At 37.9% G+C, this 21,182-nt stretch overlaps 1 protein-coding gene across 1 annotated transcript in view; it reads right to left on the reverse strand.

Annotated features, from left to right (window-relative positions):
- Positions 1-21,182, reverse strand: part of LOC121953275 (brain-enriched guanylate kinase-associated protein) — a 75,488-nt gene that overhangs the window by 51,039 nt on the left and 3,267 nt on the right. The window contains exons 2-4 of the mRNA XM_042500266.1: positions 15,000-15,080; positions 12,495-12,656; positions 9,447-9,513 (exon numbers count right to left, since the gene is read on the reverse strand). Of these exons, the coding sequence (XP_042356200.1) occupies positions 9,447-9,513; positions 12,495-12,656; positions 15,000-15,080 (310 nt within the window). The remainder of the gene's footprint in view (positions 1-9,446; positions 9,514-12,494; positions 12,657-14,999; positions 15,081-21,182) is intronic.

Raw genomic sequence — 21,182 nt, forward strand, 5'->3', positions numbered from 1 at the left:
ATAGCATAGAATGTTGCAAAAAAGCCAAAAACACCATAAAATGCATGTGAAAAAATGACCAAAAAGGCAAGGCTATAGTATGGCAAAAATGTCAAAATATGACATGTCCTAAAAAAACAGCTGAAAACACCTCAAAACAGCATAAAATAGCGTGCCAAGACACACGCCATAGCATAGAATGTTGCAAAAACGACCAAAAACACCATAAAAATGCATGTCCAAAAAATGACCGAAAAGGCAAGGCTATAGTATGGCAAAAATGTCAAAATATGACATGTCCAAAAAACAGCTGAAAACACCTCAAAACAGCATAAAATAGTGTGCCAAGACACATGCCATAGCATAGAATTTGCAAAAACGCCAAAAACACCATAAAAATGCATGTCCAAAAAAATGACCGAAAAGGCAAGGCTATAGTATGGCAAAAATGTCAAAATATGACATGTCCTAAAAACAGCTGAAAACACCTCAAAACAGCATAAAATAGTGTGCCAAGACACGCCATAGCATAGAATGTTTGCAAAAACAGCCAAAAACACCATAATAATGCATGTCCAAAAAATGACCAAAAAGGCAAGGCTATAGTATGGCAAAAATGTCAAAATATGACATGTCCTAAAAACAGCTGAAAACACACCTCAAAACAGCATAAAATAGTGTGCCAAGACACGCCATAGCATAGAATGTTTGCAAAAACAGCCAAAAACACCTAAAAATGCATGTCCAAAAAAAATGACCAAAAAGGCAAGGCTATAGTATGGCAAAAATGTCAAAATATGACATGTCCTAAAAACAGCTGAAAACACCTCAAAACAGCATAAAATAGTGTGCAAGAGACACCATAGCATAGAAGAATGTGCAAAAACGGCCAAAAACACCATAAAAATGCATGTCCAAAAAATGACCAAAAAGGCAAGGCTATAGTATGGCAAAAATGTCAAAATATGACATGTCCTAAAAACAGCTGAAAACACCTCAAAACAGCATAAAATAGTGTGCCAGACACGCCATAGCATAGAATGTTGCAAAAACGGCCAAAAACACCATAAAAATGCATGTCCAAAAAATGACCAAAAAGGCAAGGCTATAGTAGTATGGCAAAAATGTCAAAATATGACATGTCCTAAAAACAGCTGAAAACACCTCAAAACAGCATAAAATAGTGTGCCAAGACACGCCATAGCATAGAATGTTGCAAAAAACAGCCAAAAAACCATAATAATGCATGTTGAAAAAAAATGACCGAAAAGGCAAGGCTATAGTATGGCAAAAATGTCAAAATATGACATGTCCTAAAAACAGCTGAAAACACCTCAAAACAGCATAAAATAGTGTGCCAAGACACGCCATAGCAAGAATGTTGCAAAAACGGACCAAAAAACACCATAAAAATGCATGTCCAAAAAATGACCAAAAAGGCAAGGCTATAGTATGGCAAAAATGTCAAAATATGACATGTCCTAAAAACAGCTGAAAACACCTCAAAACAGCATAAAATAGCGTGCCAAGACACGCCATAGCATAGAATGTTGCAAAAAAACGGCCAAAAACACCATAATAATGCATGTGAAAAAATGACCGAAAAGGCAAGGCTATAGTATGGCAAAAATGTCAAAATATGATGACATGTCCTAAAAACAGCTGAAAACACCTCAAAACAGCATAAAATAGTGTGCCAAGACACGCCATAGCATAGAATGTTGCAAAAACGCCAAAAAACCATAATAATGCATGTCAAAAAAAAATGACCAAAAAGGCAAGGCTATAGTATGGCAAAAATGTCAAAATATGACATGTCCTAAAAACAGCTGAAAACACCTCAAAACAGCATAAAAATAGTGTGCCAAGACACGCCATAGCATAGAATTTGCAAAAACGGCCAAAAACACCATAATAATGCATGTCCAAAAAATGACCAAAAAGGCAAGGCTATAGTATGGCAAAAATGTCAAAAATGACATGTCCTAAAAACAGCTGAAAACACCTCAAAACAGCATAAAATAGTGTGCCAAGACACGCCATAGCATAGAATGTTGCAAAAACAGCCAAAAAAACACATAATAATGCATGTCCAAAAAATGACCGAAAAGGCAAGGCTATAGTATGGCAAAAATGTCAAAATATGACATGTCCTAAAAACAGCTGAAAACACCTCAAAACAGCATAAAATAGTGTGCAGAGACACGCCATATAGCATAGAATGTTGCAAAAAAAGCCAAAAACACCATAAAAATGCATGTCCAAAAAATGACCAAAAAGGCAAGGCTATAGTATGGCAAAAATGTCAAAATATGACATGTCCTAAAAACAGCTGAAAACACCTCAAAACAGCAGCATAAAATAGTGTGCCAAGACACACCATAGCATAGAATGTTTTGCAAAAACGGCCCAAAAACACCATAATAATGCATGTCCAAAAAATGACCGACAAAAAGGCAAGGCTATAGTATGGCAAAAATGTCAAAATATGACATGTCCTAAAAACAGCTGAAAACACCTCAAAACAGCATAAAATAGTGTGCCAAGACACGCCATAGCATAGAATGTTGCAAAAAACGGCCAAAAACACCATAATAATGCATGTCCAAAAAATGACCAAAAAGGCAAGGCTATAGTATGGCAAAAATGTCAAAATATGACATGTCCTAAAAACAGCTGAAAACACCTCTCAAAACAGCATAAAATAGAGCGTGCCAGAGACACGCCATAGCATAGAATGTTGCAAAAAACAGCCAAAAAACACCCTAAATAATGCATGTGAAAAAATGACCGAAAAGGCAAGGCTATAGTATGGCAAAAATGTCAAAATATGACATGTCCTAAAAACAGCTGAAAACACCTCAAAACAGCATAAAATAGCGTGCCAAGACACACCATAGCATAGAATGTTGCAAAAAATGGCCAAAAACACCATAATAATGCATGTCCAAAAAATGACCAAAAAGGCAAGGCTATAGTATGGCAAAAATGTCAAAATATGACATGTCCTAAAAACAGCTGAAAACACCTCAAAACAGCATAAAATAGTGTGCCAAGACACACCATAGCATAGAATGTTTTGCAAAAACGGCCAAAAACACCATAAAAATGCATGTTGAAAAAATGACCGAAAAGGCAAGGCTATAGTATGGCAAAAATGTCAAAATATGACATGTCCTAAAAACAGCTGAAAACACCTCAAAACAGCATAAAATATGTGCCAAGACACACGCCATAGCATAGAATGTTGCAAAAAACGGCCAAAAACACCATAATAATGCATGTCCAAAAAATGACCGAAAAGGCAAGGCTATAGTATGGCAAAAATGTCAAAATATGACATGTCCTAAAAAACAGCTGAAAACACCTCAAAACAGCATAAAATAGCGTGCCAAGACACGCCATAGCATAGAATGTTGCAAAAACGGCCAAAAACAGCATAATATGCATGTCCAAAAAATGACCGAAAAGGCAAGGCTATAGTATGGCAAAAATGTCAAAATATGACATGTCCTAAAAACAGCTGAAAACACCTCAAAACAGCATAAAATAGTGTGCCAAGACACACGCCATAGCATAGAATGTTGCAAAAACCGCCAAAAAACACCAAATAAATGCATGTCCAAAAAATGACCGAAAAGGCAAGGCTATAGTATGGCAAAAATGTCAAAATATGACATGTCCTAAAAACAGCTGAAAACACCTCAAAACAGCATAAAATAGCGTGCCAAGACATGCCATAGCATAGAATGTTGCAAAAAATGGCCAAAAACACCATAAAAATGCATGTCCAAAAAATGACCAAAAAGGCAAGGCTATAGTATGGCAAAAATGTCAAAATATGACATGTCCCAAAAAACAGCTGAAAACACCTCAAAACAGCATAAAATAGTGTGCCAAGACACACCATAGCATAGAATTTGCAAAAACGGCCAAAAACACCATAATAATGCATGTCCAAAAAATGACCAAAAAGGCAAGGCTATAGTATGGCAAAAATGTCAAAATATGACATGTCCTAAAAACAGCTGAAAACACCTCAAAACAGCATAAAATAGCATGCCAAGACACGCCATAGCATAGAATGTTGCGAAAAAACTGCCAAAAACACCATAATATGCATGTCCAAAAAATGACCGAAAAGGCAAGGCTATAGTATGGCAAAAATGTCAAAATATGACATGTCCTAAAAACAGCTGAAAACACCTCAAAACAGCATAAAAATAGCTGCCAAGACATGCCATAGCATAGAATGTTGCAAAAAAATGGCCAAAAACACCATAATAATGCATGTCCAAAAAATGACCGAAAAAGGCAAGGCTATAGTATGGCAAAAATGTCAAAATATGACATGTCCTAAAAACAGCTGAAAACACCTCAAAACAGCATAAAATAGTGTGTCAAGACACACCATAGCATAGAATGTTGCAAAAATGGCCAAAAACACCATAAAAATGCATGTCCAAAAAATGACCAAAAAGGCAAGGCTATAGTATGGCAAAAATGTCAAAATATGACATGTCCTAAAAACTGCTGAAAACACCTCAAAACAGCATAAAATATCATGCAGAGACATGCCATAGCATAGAATTTTGCAAAAACTGCAAAAAACACCATAATATGCATTTCCAAAAAATGACCGAAAAGGCAAGGCTATAGTATGGCAAAAATGTCAAAATATGACATGTCCTAAAAACAGCTGAAAACACCTCAAAACAGCATAAAATATCATGCACAGACACACCATAGCATAGAATGTTCCAAAAACCGCCAAAAACAGCATAATAATGCATGTCCAAAAAATGACCGAAAAGGCAAGGCTATAGTATGGCAAAAATGTCAAAATATGACATGTCCTAAAAACAGCTGAAAACACCTCAAAACAGCATAAAAAATAGTGTGCCAAGACACACCATAGCATTGAATTTTCAAAAACGGCCAAAAAAAACAGCATAATATGCATGTCCAAAAAATGACCGAAAAAGGCAAGGCTATAGTATGGCAAAAATGTCAAAATATGACATGTCCTAAAAACAGCTGAAAACACCTCAAAACAGCATAAAATAGCCTGCCAAGACATGCCATAGCATAGAATGTTTCAAAACCGCCAAAAACAGCATAATAATGCATGTCCAAAAAATGACCGAAAAAGGCAAGGCTATAGTATGGCAAAAATGTCAAAATATGATATGTCCTAAAAACAGCTGAAAACACCTCAAAACAGCATAAAATATCATGCAGAGACACGCCATAGCATAGAATGTTTCAAAAAACTGCCAAAAACACCCTAAATACTGCATGTCCAAAAAATGCCGAAAAGGCAAGGCTATAGTATGGCAAAAATGTCAAAATATGACATGTCCTAAAAACAGTTGAAAACACCTCAAAACAGCATGAAATAACCTGCCAAGACATGCCATAACATAGAATGTTGCAAAAAATTGCCAAAAACACCCTAAATAATGCATGTCCAAAAAATGACCGAAAAAGGCAAGGCTATAGTATGGCAAAAATGTCAAAATATGACATGTCCTAAAAACTGCTGAAAACACCTCAAAACAGCATAAAATAGTGTGTCAAGACACACCATAGCATAGAATGTTGCAAAAAATGGCCAAAAACAGCATAATAATGTATGTCCAAAAAATGACCGAAAAGGCAAGGCTATAGTATGGCAAAATGTCAAAATATGACATGTCCTAAAAACTGTTGAAAACACCTCAAAACAGCATGAAATAACCTGCCAAGACATGCCATAACATAGAATGTTGCAAAAAATGCCAAAAACACCCTAATAATGCATGTCCAAAAAATGACGAAAAAGGCAAGGCTATAGTATGGCAAAAATGTCAAAATATGACATGTCCTAAAAACTGCTGAAAACACCTCAAAACAGCATAAAATAGTGTGTCAAGACACACCATAGCATAGAATGTTGCAAAAAATGGCCAAAAACAGCATAATAATGTATGTCCAAAAAATGACCGAAAAGGCAAGGCTATAGTATGGCAAAAATGTCAAATATGACATGTCCTAAAAACTGCTGAAAACACCTCAAAACAACATAAAATATCATGCAGAGACAAGCCATAGCATAGATTTCAAAAAACTGCCAAAAACACCCTAATACTGCATTTCAAAAAATGGCAGGAAAAGACAAGGCTATAGTATGGCGAAAATGTCAAAATATGACATGTCCTAAAAACTGCTGAAAACACCTCAAAACAGCATAAAATATCATGCACAGACACGCCATAGCATAGAATGTTCCAAAAACCGCCAAAAAACATTATAATAATTTTCAATGTCCAAAAAATGACCGAAAAGGCAAGGCTATAGTATGGCAAAAATGTCAAAATATGACATGTCCCAAAAACAGCTGAAATCACCTCAGAGCAGCATAAAATAGCCTGCAAAGGCATGCCATAACGTAGAATGTTCCAAAAAACGGCCAAAAACAGCACAATATTGCATGTCCAAAAAAATGACAAAAAAGGCAAGGCTATAGTATGGCAAAAATGTCAAAATATGACATGCCTTGAAAACAGCTGAAAAGACATCAAAACAGCATAAAATATCATGCAGAGACACGCCATAGCATAGAATGTTCCAAAAAACGCCAAAAACACCCTAATACTGCATGTCCAAACAATGACCAAAAAGGCAAGGCTATAGTATGGCAAAAATGTCAAAATATGACATGTCCCAAAAACAGCTGAAATCACCTCAAAGCAGCATAAAATAGCCTGCAAAGGCATGCCATAACGTAGAATGTTGCAAAAATGGCCAAAAACCGCCAAAAAACATCATCATATACAATGCATGTCTAAAAAATGACCGAATGGGCAAGGCTATAGTATGGCAAAAATGTCAAAATATGACATGTCCTAAAAACAGCTGAAAACACCTCAAAACAGCATATAAAATAGTGTGCCGAGACACGCCATAGCATAGAACGTTCAAAAAAACTGCCAAATACACCTAATAATACTGCATGTCCAAAAAATGGCCGAAAAGGCAAGGCTATAGTATGGCAAAAATGTCAAAATATGACATGTCCTAAAAACAGCTGAAAACACCTCAAAACAGCATAAAATAGTGTGCCGAGACACGCCATAGCATAGAATGTTTCAAAAACGGCCAAAAACAGCATAATACTGCATGTCCAAAAAATGACGAAAAAGGCAAGGCTATAGTATGGCAAAAATGTCAAAATATGACATGTCCTAAAAACAGCTGAAAACACCTCAAAACAGCATAAAATAGTGTGCCAAGACACACCATAGCATAGAATGTTTCAAAAACGGTCAAAAACAGCATAATAATGCATGTCCAAAAAATGACCGAAAAGGCAAGGCTATAGTATGGCAAAGAAGGGGTGCGCAGCCTTAAAGGTCTGGGAACCACTGTTATAGTACGTCATTTGTAATGTGATGAAAACGTCATAGTTTAGTGTGTTGTCAGAAATGCGACAAAAATATCATGGTATGTCATCAAAAATGTAACAAAAACGTCATAATCACAAATTTGATATAAACATCATAGTGTAGTTAAAACGTGCTAAAAATGTCAGTATTTTATGTTGTTTCAAATGTTATAAAAACATACTACTTTGGTGTCCCCTTCAAAATGAGACCAAGTCCTCATAGTATAGAAATCAAAAAGGGGACAACAATGTGACAGTATAGAATGTCATTATGAATATATTATAAAAACGTGACAAAAACGTTATATTACAATGGGTGGACAAATTAGCAACTAAATGTGGAAATTAGATTAAAAACATATTTTGTTTTCAATGTGCACTTTCCTGTACAGCCCCCAGTCACATACTGGCTCCCTGAAGTGGGACTCAGTCATAAAAATTTTTGAGAATCCCTGTATCTACACTGTAAATCTGCAGAGTAAGTGGTTAATGGTAAATAAATGTCCTTAAAAATACCTCTGCAACAAGCAACTCTACCACACTTACCATAAGCTATTTATTTTCTTTTTGACGACTTATATGGAATTTTAGCATGCCTTTGTTTCTCTAGATTTCCCTAAAAATATCATTAATCATTACAAAATGCAGACCTGAATAAAACCTGCTCCCAAGATAACAACCTTTTCTTGGGCATCTTTGTTTAACAATTTGTTTAATCTTAGAGAAAAGGAAGAGTTGCATACAACTGCAAACTGTGAGTAATGGTTTCCTAGTAACTACGGGACTTCATGTTCTCAAATAAATGACTCCAGGTCAAACTTTGGGTCACAAGCTGTTTAGTGCTGTGTGTGTGTGTGTGTGTGTGTGTGTGTATGTGTGTGTGTGTGTGTGTGTGTGTGTGCAAGTATGTGGCTGAGCTTACAAACCCCCATCACCTTAATACATCTTTTATGAGAGTCTTACTGAAAACTCTGTGGTACTTACAGACACCACCAGGAGTCTGCACTTCTTGCTCATATCAGTACAAACAACCACAGCAGCCAGGAAATGTGAAAATGTAGTCACACAGTGGTGAAGCCTGTATAGGCGAGAGATGACCTGAAGGCTGGAGAAACTGGAAAGATGCCAGTTCAAATCTGTGACCTCTGCTGCGTACAAGAAGTACTTGCATCACTTACCCAAAAGTAGTATGAGTGCATGTCCTACATTTAAAACTGTACCGAAGTAAAAGGGTAGCAGCAGATCAGCAAAATGTATTCAAAGAATCAAATGTAAAAGCTCTAATATGCAGAATACATCATATCAGAGTATTATATTGTTATATATTATATATTATATATATATTATATATTAAGGTCATATTTACTGATGCCTTTATGTGTAAGTCACACTTCTATGTTTTATAGCTGGTCACAGTGTAGCTAATTTTTCATGCTAAATGTTTAATCTATAACAAACTGCTACGTACACTGTTGGATACACTGTTTAATCTACACAATGCATCATATTTTATTAACTTACAAATATAAATCTTAGTTTGTAAAATAACTGGAACTGTCAAATATATGTAATGTTGTGAAAACTACGTCCCTCTAAAATATAGTTGAGCAGAAGTAAAAAGAGTTGTGAAAATGGCTTTTTTTCAGCCTTTTTGGGAAGGTTACCAAGCACACTCTTAGAACGGAACAAAAACAAAAAAATCTGAACAATGCTGCGGTATTATTCTCACTGACACTTTGCCTTCAGTCTTTAGAGAATTATATCAAGTATTAAAAAGGAACTTTTTTTGCATCTTTGAAAAGCTTCGGTGAAATTTAGGCATTTTAGGCTTCAACAAACACAAAAAAGCCAGAGAAATCTTGGAGGGTTCACTCTGATTTTAGTGGATTAGGCAAAGGCAAGTACTCATCATTTACAGGTGTGTAGATCTACTTTTCATTTTGCTTTGATATGATTTTAGTTGAGTTTGTACTACAGTTTTTTGATTGAGACTCATGCGATTTTTCAGGAATGTGAGGTTAAAACTTGTGAGGTCTCTTACCGTTCTGTGCATCTTGTCCTCCAAATCCTGGTTGATCCTCTGAAGAGCTGCATAGCTGCTCTGGATCCTGGAAAAACCGAAGAAGAATCATTATGGCCAGTTAAAAATTCAAACCGCAACACATGATGACTAAAGAGTGTTTTACTGTTCATACCGCTAAATAAGCACCAGTAATCTCCACATAATTTTAGACGGAGAAATAAATAAATTACTACATGAGCGTACTGACGGAGAATCTCGGAGGGGATTTGCAGGATATTTTAAGGAGTGACTCAGATTTAGAGATCACTCAGGATAAAAATCTGCTGAACCAAAACACAGTGAAAAGGGTTGACGATATGTTTAAGGGCCACAGCAGGAGATTTTGAAAAAATAATCATACCATAATTGTACTTAAAATAGATAAATATTTTATGATACAAAATCAGTAATTATGCATAAGCAAACCGTAGCTTGGACTCTTTGGCTGAAGACTAACATGTTTATTTTTCTTTGTATTTCTCCTTTTTATTCTCTTGTCACTCTTGCTCTTGAGTAGACTTCCAGTGCATTAGTGATCTTAATGGAACAGGACTTCGACTCTTTATTTGTTACCTTGTTCCTGTTTGTTTTTTTGTTTTTTTTTTATCACATCACCTCTCAGTTCAGTATCACATTTTCACATTAGCTCTTGGGCCTAACAGAGTATTGATAAACCAGCATTTATGGCTCCATTAACCAGACAGATATGAAGAGTGCGGGCAGCGGAGACAAAGAGCGAAGACAAATCATAAAACAAAGACCTGAAAGAGATGTGAATGGGCACGGAGGGACGGTAAATGAAATGAAGGAGTGGCACTGGAAGAGAGTGACTCACTGATTAATGGAGAACAGAAAAACAGCCATGATGAGCAACATTACCCAGTGTTGTTACTGATTTAAGAGGAGCGTAAAGACCCGAGTCTCTTAGGCAGCACTCTTTGTCTTCAACAAGCTCAACCAATCATTCAAGTGGTTAAATTTAGGACCAGAGGGTTGGGATTGGGTTGTGCCAATCATATAAAAAATGTTGGAATTTGTGCATAGCCTTAGAGGATCCAACTCATGGCGAAAGAGTCCCCTGGGCACATGCAAATGCCTCATCCGCCAGGCGGCCATACTGTCTTGATTCCAAGTTTCAAGAAGGAGTTTCAAGTTCATTTAAACAGCATATTGTTCATGGACATCAATGCTAATTAGATCATCCAGTTAGAGGACCACAGAAATAAGATGAATTGGTGCTTCCAACACCCTCAGGAAACAAATAGCCAATTAAGTCAGAAAGCTGCAAGATCATCAATACTGGACGATTTTGTAAAATTATTACAGTAAATTGAGTCTTTTTTTTTTAAATTCTTTTTTAAGTCTGCACAGCGAAACTACAATATGGTTCAAGTTAGGGAAAGAAGGTGGGTATGGCAAAATTAAAGGTAGACTTCAGAAGTAAATCTCTCCATCATTAATATATGTATAAATAAATTTAGTTCATTTTTGAATATGGGACATGGGGTAGGATTAAATAAGTTTAGACCTCTCTCTACTCCTTTTTAGACATGGAATCTGATTTGTAAATAAGACTTTAAGACTAGATTATTTAAATATATTGTTTTCTTTGTTTATGTATGTATATAGTATATGTAAATACATAATGTACATACATACATACATATATACACACACACAAATAAATAAATATGTGTGGTTATGTATTTTTCTGTAAATCCTGCCCTCTCCCTGTGTTTTCTAAAAATGTCTTCATTGTTTGCTAAGTTGTTACTGCCTCTGTGCATGTAGAATCAGAAGTGCCAAAAACTGCATTTCCTCTAATGGCCACTTGAGGCTGGCTCCCCCCATGTTAAAACGCCAACCTTGGCATCAGAAATATAACCGTTTACAGCCTGGTACAGAAAAAAAACAGTTTTGGGCTCTATAACTAGATGTAGCTGCATTTTATTAAAGCTTAAAGTTATGCATAAATACGGACATGACTGCTTTGGGCGCTCTTTTTGAGCTGTCACCACAGTCTGCAAGTCAGGTCTTCTGACTCGCTTCTTCACAGCTCTGCTTTGTTGTCCAAATATGGTCACTTTAGGGTCCAAAAATCCAGGATGGCCATGGCGAAAATGCCAAACTCAAGGATTTAAAACCCACAGACCCATGGGTGACATCACTGGGGATACATCCATTATTTTTATTCAGTCTGTGGTGTAGCCCCAAAGCAAGCATGACAGGTTGGAACTACATAAAAAGGTAGCAACCAGGTGCTATACCATTGACAGCAAGCAACCAAGAGGAAGCTATGAAAAATGCAAACACAGCACCAAAAAAATAAAGGCGAAACAGAAAACTGACAAGGCTCGTTCCAAAATAAAAGTGAATTTTGGGGTTGGCTTTCACTTTCACTTTCCCTGGTGAGCATAGAAGGAGAAGATGGGGTTGACAGGCAACACAGAATTGGCCTGTTTTCTGTCGGACACATGGGAGCTGAGGGTAAACTTAGTTAGCTTGCTAAAGTATTGGCTTTTCAGTTACAACAAATGCAACGTTTCTACAATAGTAGTTTGCAGTGTATATTCAAGCAAGGTAGGGAAGAGGGGCCAATTTTGAATTTTGTGTTTACAGACAGTAACTGACAATTCCTGCACAGTATCCCTCTAAGTATATTAAAGCTACAGATAGGTCAGGGAGACACCATACAGTTAATATTCTTGGTCTGTTACAGGTTATGAACTGTGATCTCCTATACAATATTCCAAGTGTACTACAGGGTTTCACACTAGATGAAGTAGGTAGAGGTGTTAAATCATCCAATATGGACTTAATTAGTTGGGATACTGGGCTGCAAATGAGCTGAGTACCATTGTCATGGCCTTTAATGACATGTTACAGCATGTAAAAAAACTCATCCATCACCTAATTTCCCCGCTGACACAGTTCGACTTTGGTGGGTTTCGTTCTGTTGGGGGAATTGACAGTTCATGCATACATGAAAAGGCAAGCTTCCCTTTGAGTCATGCACATGTTGCACACCTGCGTAGTTTCTCTGTGAATTTCTCCAATTCCTCCTGGGCCCGGCGCAGCTCTGTCTCCAGGTACTGCCGAGTGGAATCAAACTCTGTCTCCACCATCTCTAGTTTGTGGGTGGTGTACGACAGGCGTTTACGGAGGTCATCCTTGTGGTCGTGGAAAGAGCTGGACAAGTGGTAGAAAGAGTTTAGAGAACAGAAAGTCACAATGATGTACATTCATTGCTGTCCTCATTCATGAAGCCAAGCACAGAGAGGGAGAGTAAACAGACAAAGAAAAGGCAATAGAGTAAGAAAGTAAAGTGTGTGTGTGTGTGTGTGTGTGTGTGTGTGTGTGTGTGTCTGTGTGTGTGTGTGCGCGTGCGAGAGAGAGGGATGAAGTGTAGCTGGAGAGTAATTCAGTCCTGAGTGAGAAAGGTCTTGCGCAGGGGAAGGCAGTGAGGCCGATGGGGAGGAGGAGATGGATGAAGGAAGAATACTAATCATTTCCCATTCACAGAGTGGGAGCAGAGCTGGGAAAGGAGCTCCCATTGGTGTAATAGTGAATTCCATTACACAACTCCCCTATCGAAACTCTGAAAGAATAGGAAAAGGATTTTTTTGCCCCAAGACACACACCGTGGGTGATTCATAGAAAAAGAAAATATAGAATGGACCACGGTTTTGTGTGCGAGTAAGCTTTAAAAGAGAGTGACAGAGACCAAAAGAGAGAACATAGGTGAGAATAGCACTGTTTCAACACCACCATCAAAAACAACAACATAGCAGACAGGGAGCAATATTTCGGTCATTTGATGCAGGTTTAAGTGTGGGGATGAAATACAGAGTGAGGGAATAGATGTGGTAATGAAAGGCTAGAGATGGGGAGCAGGGTCTGTGTGCGCTCTGGGGGATTTAGCATTTTGCCAGACTGATGGATACTTGGCTCACAGAGAGGTTCGATGGCTCAGCGCTGCCAACCAGCAGGCGCAACGAGTGCACTTCCAAGTCCAACTCAGCCCAGAGCCTCAATTAGGAAGCTGGCAGTAAAGGAGGAGAAAACGGTGTCCACAGAAAGACCTATAGACTGTGTCTCAATAGGAAGGTGGGGCAATGGACTACCTTCAATGTCGGGTGCTTTGTTGAAGATCTCCATTAATTAAGCTTCCATCAAGCAGTAGGAAGTTAGTATATAAGTTGCAAATATAAGCCCATAAATTTGGCATTGAAATAATGAATAAACATCTGGCCTTGTGCAAAAACAGCAAGGAGCAATATTTTAAAATATTCTAATGCTTATGATGGTTATAATGATTATGAATAGTGAATATTTTTTTAAAAGAGTGTTGCGTGGTGATTGGTGACACTCTTATTATCTGTTTGTTAAAAGGCATCGTATATAGTCCCTTTCATGCACTGACTGCATATATGGGAGCTGTGTTTGAGAACGCAAATGTCTGAATCAGTTGGATTGTACATTAAACGGACTTTACTCTGCCAGCTCCCTACAAAATCTGTTTTTATGTGTAAATAGAGAAGGTGATTGTTTGAAGAATTCGCAGTGAGTGAGTGGGCGTTTTGATGGCGTTTCTGTTATGTCTCTTGCAAAACTGGGAGAAAACAACAGGGTGACGAAGAAAGATATTTTAGATGTTAATGGCAACAAAAACGTCTAATTGGAGAAATGACCACATTTCGAAACTTCTGTTGGTAAGGGCCAAAGCCAAAATTGTATTGTATGAGAGACTTGTATTAATGACCAAATTACTAGCCAGCAATGTGACCACAGTTGCAATCTGCTTCGTGTCCTGCCTCTTGCATGTTCAACCGAGGCACCACACCTAAACCAAACAACACAGTAGGTCAGAATGCCTCTGACACTGAAATTCTCCTGTTGTGTGCTAAATGTGCGTAAAGGAGTTCATATGAGAGAATCGTAGTCGTCAAATCTCATTCTAACAAAAAAAGCAAATGAGCGTATTTCCCAAAATGTTAAATTATATAAATGTTTGACAGACGGACAGATAGATAAGCCATCGAAGAGTTTATGTATCCAACACGCTGTGGCTCGCAGGCTCAGCTCACTCGGCTTGCCTGATGCTACACCAAAACAAAATCTTTACAACCTCTCTGCTGTCTTACAGCTGCAAGTGATGTTGTAAAATCACATGGCAGAGAGCCAGAGAGCTATTGTAAGTACATGTGAAAATTGCTCTGGGCTCTTATCACTATGCAATGCCCATTTAATTAAGTCTGAGCACACAGCCATTGATATTTTTTTGCCCAGATGTATAAGACCAAAGCGCTGTGCAGCGTTAACTTGGATGTAGATGTCAGCTGATACATGACAAGAGATATGAAGATGAATAATGGGGATGAATAGATGCCACATTATGTTTTTAATGGCTTTTTAATGGTCATGACCTCCCAATGAGAATCCATTTCCATTAGTTGAAATGAATGAAATGGATCCACCAACAATGAACTGATGTTTAGAGTTTAAAACCCTCCACAGACTGATTCATCTTACCTTCTTTTCTGATGTTTGCAACCATTTCTCTGTGTTTTGAGGGCAGTTTTGCCAATATATATCTTTTTCATATTTTTCTCTCTGCCTCAGCTCTCATGTGTGTAAAGTTGTTGCCTCTGCTGCCACTGCTGCTGCTGCCGCCGCTGCTGATCGGCTGAATGTTGAGGCCAAGTTTGAACTCTAACCACAAACCAACAGTCAAAGCTCTAAGTCTTGCCTGGGGAGGCAGATAGGAGTTGGCTATCTGTGATGACCCTGGCAAGAGAGCAGAGAAAAACAGCTTTGAAGTCCCACAGATTTAGCAGCACATTTAGTTCTGTTGACTCCAGAGAAAAACAGAGATTTTGGGTGCATTCAGAAAATGAGCCAGTTTGGTATGACGAAGCACAGCTGGGGGATCAATTTGATAAAGTTCAGTAAACAAACTTAAATAGCACACAATATTGTGAATTACTGCACCTCCTCCTGAACTTTGCTCTTCCAATGGAAAGATCAATGCACAAAAATTATTTTCCTATAGGTCTATAATCCAATATATAAGCACACTTCTAAAATATAACCAACAGAGTTACACAGTTAACAACACTGTATGTAGAAATATTAATATTCTTGTCATTTTCGCCTCCATTTTCATCATTTACTTCCCTCTCTTGTTGGAGACAACTGAATGCAGCCACCACAAACTATAGGACTCTATGGAATAGTGAATTATTGACCAGCTGACCACAGAGGTTATTCCTCAATAAATCAGTGTTATGATGAATGTGTGTGTGTTTCCATTTCCATCCTTCATCACTGCTCTGCAGTGGCTTGGACTCAAGTCTCCTGCACCATAAGAACTTAATAACCTGCCACTAGCAAGCATAAAATGCATCAACAAACCTTCACAGTTGTACATCTTTCTTCATACAGCAGCATTAATGAGTCTTGTTGATAAGAATGCCCATTAGCTATCAATGCAATGTTACAAATCATAAAATGTCAAATAACTGCACCTGAAAAAAGAAGATATATTAAAAGCAAAACAATTGCATGATGAAGCAGCCGCCATTGGACTGTAGTAGGAGCAATACTTTGAATTTAAAGAGTTTGTTGTTTGGTGTCTTTTTCAGGTTTTTCAAATCTAAACATTCAACAGTAAAAGAAATGGAGTTACTGTGATTACCTGCATCTATGTAAGGTTGCTAGCTTACTGCAGAAATCTAAGTAGTTCACCCCTAGTCAGTTCACCCCAAAATTTAAACTACACATTTTCCTCTTACCTGGAGTGCTACTTATCAATCTAGACTGCTTTAGTGTAAGTTGCTGTGTGTTCACGGTATTTTCTGAATTACAGTCTGCAACTGTACCACTGCACAGAGGGGAGTGTGCATTTGCTCTTGGACGAGAGATATAAACTATGATGGCTTCCAACTTGGCTGAACCTTATTGTTAGCTAGCTCAGTGGTGCCAGGTGAGGTAACAGTAACTGCACACTTTGTCCTGTGCAGTGATACCGTTGCCAGCTGCAGTTTAATCAGATGAATCCAACATTCGAAAACTCATACCAAAACAATCTAGTGTGATAAATAGCATGACAGGTAAAAATGTGTAGTTTTGATTTGGGGTGAACTGTCGCTTTACAGGACCTGAAACCCTTCGATGTGTTGTTAAGACGCTAAGTAAATGCTTATTGGCCTTGGAGGTTGGTGGGTGTAGTTTGACAGAAAGAAAATAGTTCCTAAACAAAACTGCTCACAACAAGGTCTGCGGGTTATCTAGAGTAAACAGGTCATAATTTCTGGTAAGAAACATTGCTTTTGAGTTTTTTGAAATGTGTTTCTTTAGCACTTTGAGCACCACAACATGAAAAAGCAGACATCTCTACAAAGCCACCGATAGCCCCAACACACCGCAACTTACACCAAAACAGTCTATTTTTCCAAATAGCACTACAGGTAAGAAGGAAAATGTATTTTTGATTTAGGAGTGAAATGTCCCTTTAAAGGCCCATGCGTGACTAGCATATCCTCTTTGAAGTATTTTATCACTGTACGGAAGCCGGCCCTGGATGCTATCAGAGTTAACTTTTACTTTAGCAGCTCTGATACGTTCTTTATTAGATATGGGCAAGTTTCTACCCAGCAAAACCAGTAAAAAATTATGTTTGCCAAACACATCAATTAGTCCTCACCCTAAGAGACTATAAAGCCTTTTTTGTCTTCTGTATGAAATTGAAGACTTTTTGTTTTTCAAAAATTACAAAGAATTTTGAGTAGTAAATCTCCCATTGCTGTGATTGTAAACTGCATCACGGGCATACCACCACAAATATAAAATATAACTGGAGCGCAAACATTTCAATAAATCTATATATTTGTCATTTAAACACCATTATGACTCGTCCTTAAGAGCCAAGTAAGCATAAATGCATAAATAGAGACCATAACTTTTATCAGTCCCTGCAGAGCGGCAGGGTGGCAGTTCAACAACAAACTGAAATGAATGTTTTGTCGCCTGCTGCCATTTCTAATGGCACCACCACTTATTATTTTTAATCTCCCTTCAACACTGGCTGAGGAAACAATGGCAGTTTCTGGAAACACTGTTAATACGGTTGCAGTAGCCGTTTCCTTATCTGCAAGTCACAGAGGGGGGAGAGAGCGAAAGAAGACAGAAATAGTTGCTGAATTGGTAAGTAAGTGCAGTTCTATAGAATCCAACCCTTACATGCACAAACATAAACACACTCCTCCCCGCAGTGCATACGAGGTACTGTATCCTGACTGTATCTTAACACCTCTCCCAGGGGGATAAACAGCAGATCTTGGTGCCTCAGGTGTTGTCTGGCAAGGTAAACACTATCCACATGAAGGAACAGATCTAAGTCCTCGGAGAACCTCGTGATAAGCTTACCGCTGTTTTTATACTGCCAGAGAAACTTAAAAAAGCAAAAGATATGCAAATCATGCACAGTTTCCTCTACAGTGTTTCCTCATAAGTGTTAAGAGGAGTCTACAGTGTGGATGGAAACACAAGTAAACCGTGTTTACCTGAAAAACTTTCCCCATGTGTTACAACTTGTCATAATGATCAGACAATGCATACTACAGGGAGTACAACAAATGGTTGTTGTAATACTGCAGACTGTAACCTACTTCAGGCAGTTTCTACCACCCACTTTGGCTGTATACTTCCTCTCTTTCATGGCTCTGATAGCAACTGACTCCAGTTTAATTTAGAACAAAGGAAAAAATAAAAACCTTAATGTGAAACCTACTAAAGGTCACAACCAGCCAGCATCAATCTTGGATCTACATTGGGGAGCCCTTATGGTGCCCGCAGGTTGATTTACTAGTAATGAGCAACGGGTGGTGAGGGAGGTAGAGCTACTGCCTGCCAGATACACTATTCACAGTGACCAAATGAGAGCATTAAACTTTAATGGCCACTGTGCCATCCCTCCTGAAGTGTGCTATTAAGTGAGCAGCTTGCAGAGACATAGTCACCTTATCTACTGTAAACAATAAACCTTCATGTTCCAGCTCAGAGGATAACTCTGCAGGTGTTATCTTTGTTGTTTAGGTTATTAACTCTAATGGTTAGAATGACACTGCTCTAACTAACTAAAGTAATTGCGAAGATCTGGGAGCATCGTGAGAACTGTTGCATGGAAGTCCAATGGGGCAAGGGGTGATAAGAGCTTAAAGTTAAGCAAAATTTTCTGAAACACTTTTTAAGAAATGATCTAAACATAGAAAAAAAGGTTTTTGGTTTGTCATAGCCTTTCAAAGTGACACATTTGAATATCTCTGATCTGATGCCTCTATAGGGAGAAAGCATGTTGTCAAAGCTCACCAAGTTATATGTTGTATTAATGCACTTGTAAGGGCAACCTACGGCCACTCCAAGGAAGTTACAGAGCCTGCACAAAATTAACCTATCCTCATACGACAGTTTGTTTAATATCTTACACATACACACTGTTTGTTTATCTTAAGAATTAGCACCCTACAAATGTCACCGTAGGTACTCATATGTAGGTTTGGTTTGGGCAAGTAAATTTATGTAGGTAAGGTTTAGGAAAAGAAACATGGTTGGTGTCTTCAAGTTGCGTACTAAGTTAGGTTTAGAGGAAAAAAGATGACATAACTTTAAAAAAAAACTCAAAATGGAACAGGAACAACAAAATACCATGGGAAGTCCTGTGTTTGACCTATCCACCATGCCAACCCAGACTTCCTGGTTGTACATACTTTGGGTCCTGGAACTAGGACATGCTTCTTGCACAGTTTGTCTTATTTTCAGCACCCCCAGACCTTGGAAATTGACTCAGTGTAAAGTGACTACAAAAAAAGAAAAAAGAATTTAAATAAACCAGAATTATTCCTCAAAATGCATCTCAACTGCTGCGCAACTCAAAAGCTCAGACACAAACAGCCTAAAAGCCAAAAGACACCAAACATGTGCAGAAGTGGTGATAATTAGCAACATTATTTTCTATTTTTTCCCTTGGTATAATCTACCACAGCGGAGGCTATATTTGAGAGCCATGAGTTGTGTATTTCTACTGATGCAAGACTCCAGAAATACAACAGTCTCTTGTGCATGCTCCACTACCAGCGGCCAGAAAAACTGCTCTGTGGATTAAGTCACCAGAGCAATGATGATGACTAGTCAACACAGTGTGTTGCCTGAAGACAAGAACTGCAACTGAGACACGATCCCCACACTGTTTATCTCTTTTTTAGTCTCTATCTACATATCAAAAGACACTCAACCTTAAGTGGGTAGGAGGAGGAACTTGTTGGCCTTGAAAATATTAAAACTTATAAAGTGCTCTAACTTCTTATCACAAACGCCTTGAGTAGTAGTTTTATTAGAGGTTGTATTAAATTATCCCTAAATGTAATTGATTACATTTGCAATGATTAACTGTTTTCATTATAAGGGTGTAAATCAGGAATACAGTTGTCATCATTACTGTGCCCCATCCAGGTCTGGTGGGAGATTAGTTAACTAGCTGCACCACTTGTTCTGTGATACCACTAGTAACGCTACATATATAGATATAGATAAAGATATAGATATAGATTATATATATATAGATATTATATAGATATATATAGATATAGATATAGATATAGATATAGATAGATATTTATATATTTATATATTGATAGATAGATTATTCAGTCTTTCTTCCAAAACTCAGTGCAGATTAATTTCAATTGAGTGCTGCTTGGGTGCAGACAGACGGTATTTTGTGTCGGCACATCATGGCATCTCACAGACCTAAAATTAGCTTGTTCAGCCAGGTGTTGTGTTTCCATCAATTATGATTGGAGTCGGAGGTGATAAATGCCCATGACTACTGCAGATTCATTAGATTTAGGTGTGGATGCTGATAATTACCTTTTCAATTATATTCAAAAGCCCGATGTCAGCGGAAAAGTTTTGCTCAAACTAGAGTCGCTTACTCACAGGGGCTCGCTGGTGTAAGAGTCGGGGATGGCCACCATGTTTCTGCAGTCCTCAATGAGGATAGGGTTCAGGTGTAATTGCCGCCAGTACCGAGCCTCCATCTGACCTGGGTGGTGGGTAGCAGAGACTATTAACCCTCTTCTATCAAAATTAGCGTGTGCAGGACGGTTTTTTAAACTGCTAAAATTAGGCTATAGACTCCTTTCCCAGTGCCAGTACACCAGAGCTGTGTACACAATTCTGCAGCAGACAAATATGCTTTTCTATGTGTGCAAGATTTTTCGTTTTAGTGCGCCATGTTCACTGTCATGGACAGCTCAGGTAAACAGTAGAGAGTATTTTAACAGTATTTTGTGTTTGCTAAATTGCACTGCCAGTTAATGGGCTAAAATTAGCATTTTTGCCAGGTTGCTGTGTTCTCATCAATGCCAATCAGAGCTGGAGCTGATAATTACCTGTGACTACTGCAATCATTTGACCCTGGTGTGAATGCTTATTGTAAACTTTCTCATAACATAAAAATCTACATTCAAGGATGTTGGCGAGTGTTTTGTATTTTTGCATTTTGTTTTTTTGTTTTTTTAAATGGGTGTCGAGCTACTGAACTCAAAATTAAATGAAACTGACTTCTCTAGATATTTGTTGATCAGAAGTATCAAACCTGACCATATTGTTGCAGGTGAAGTCAAACATAGTTCAAGGCCACATGCCAAACCTGTC

Source organism: Plectropomus leopardus, chromosome 14 (genome assembly GCF_008729295.1).
Source record: "Plectropomus leopardus isolate mb chromosome 14, YSFRI_Pleo_2.0, whole genome shotgun sequence".
In the NCBI taxonomy this organism is placed as follows: domain Eukaryota; kingdom Metazoa; phylum Chordata; class Actinopteri; order Perciformes; family Serranidae; genus Plectropomus; species Plectropomus leopardus.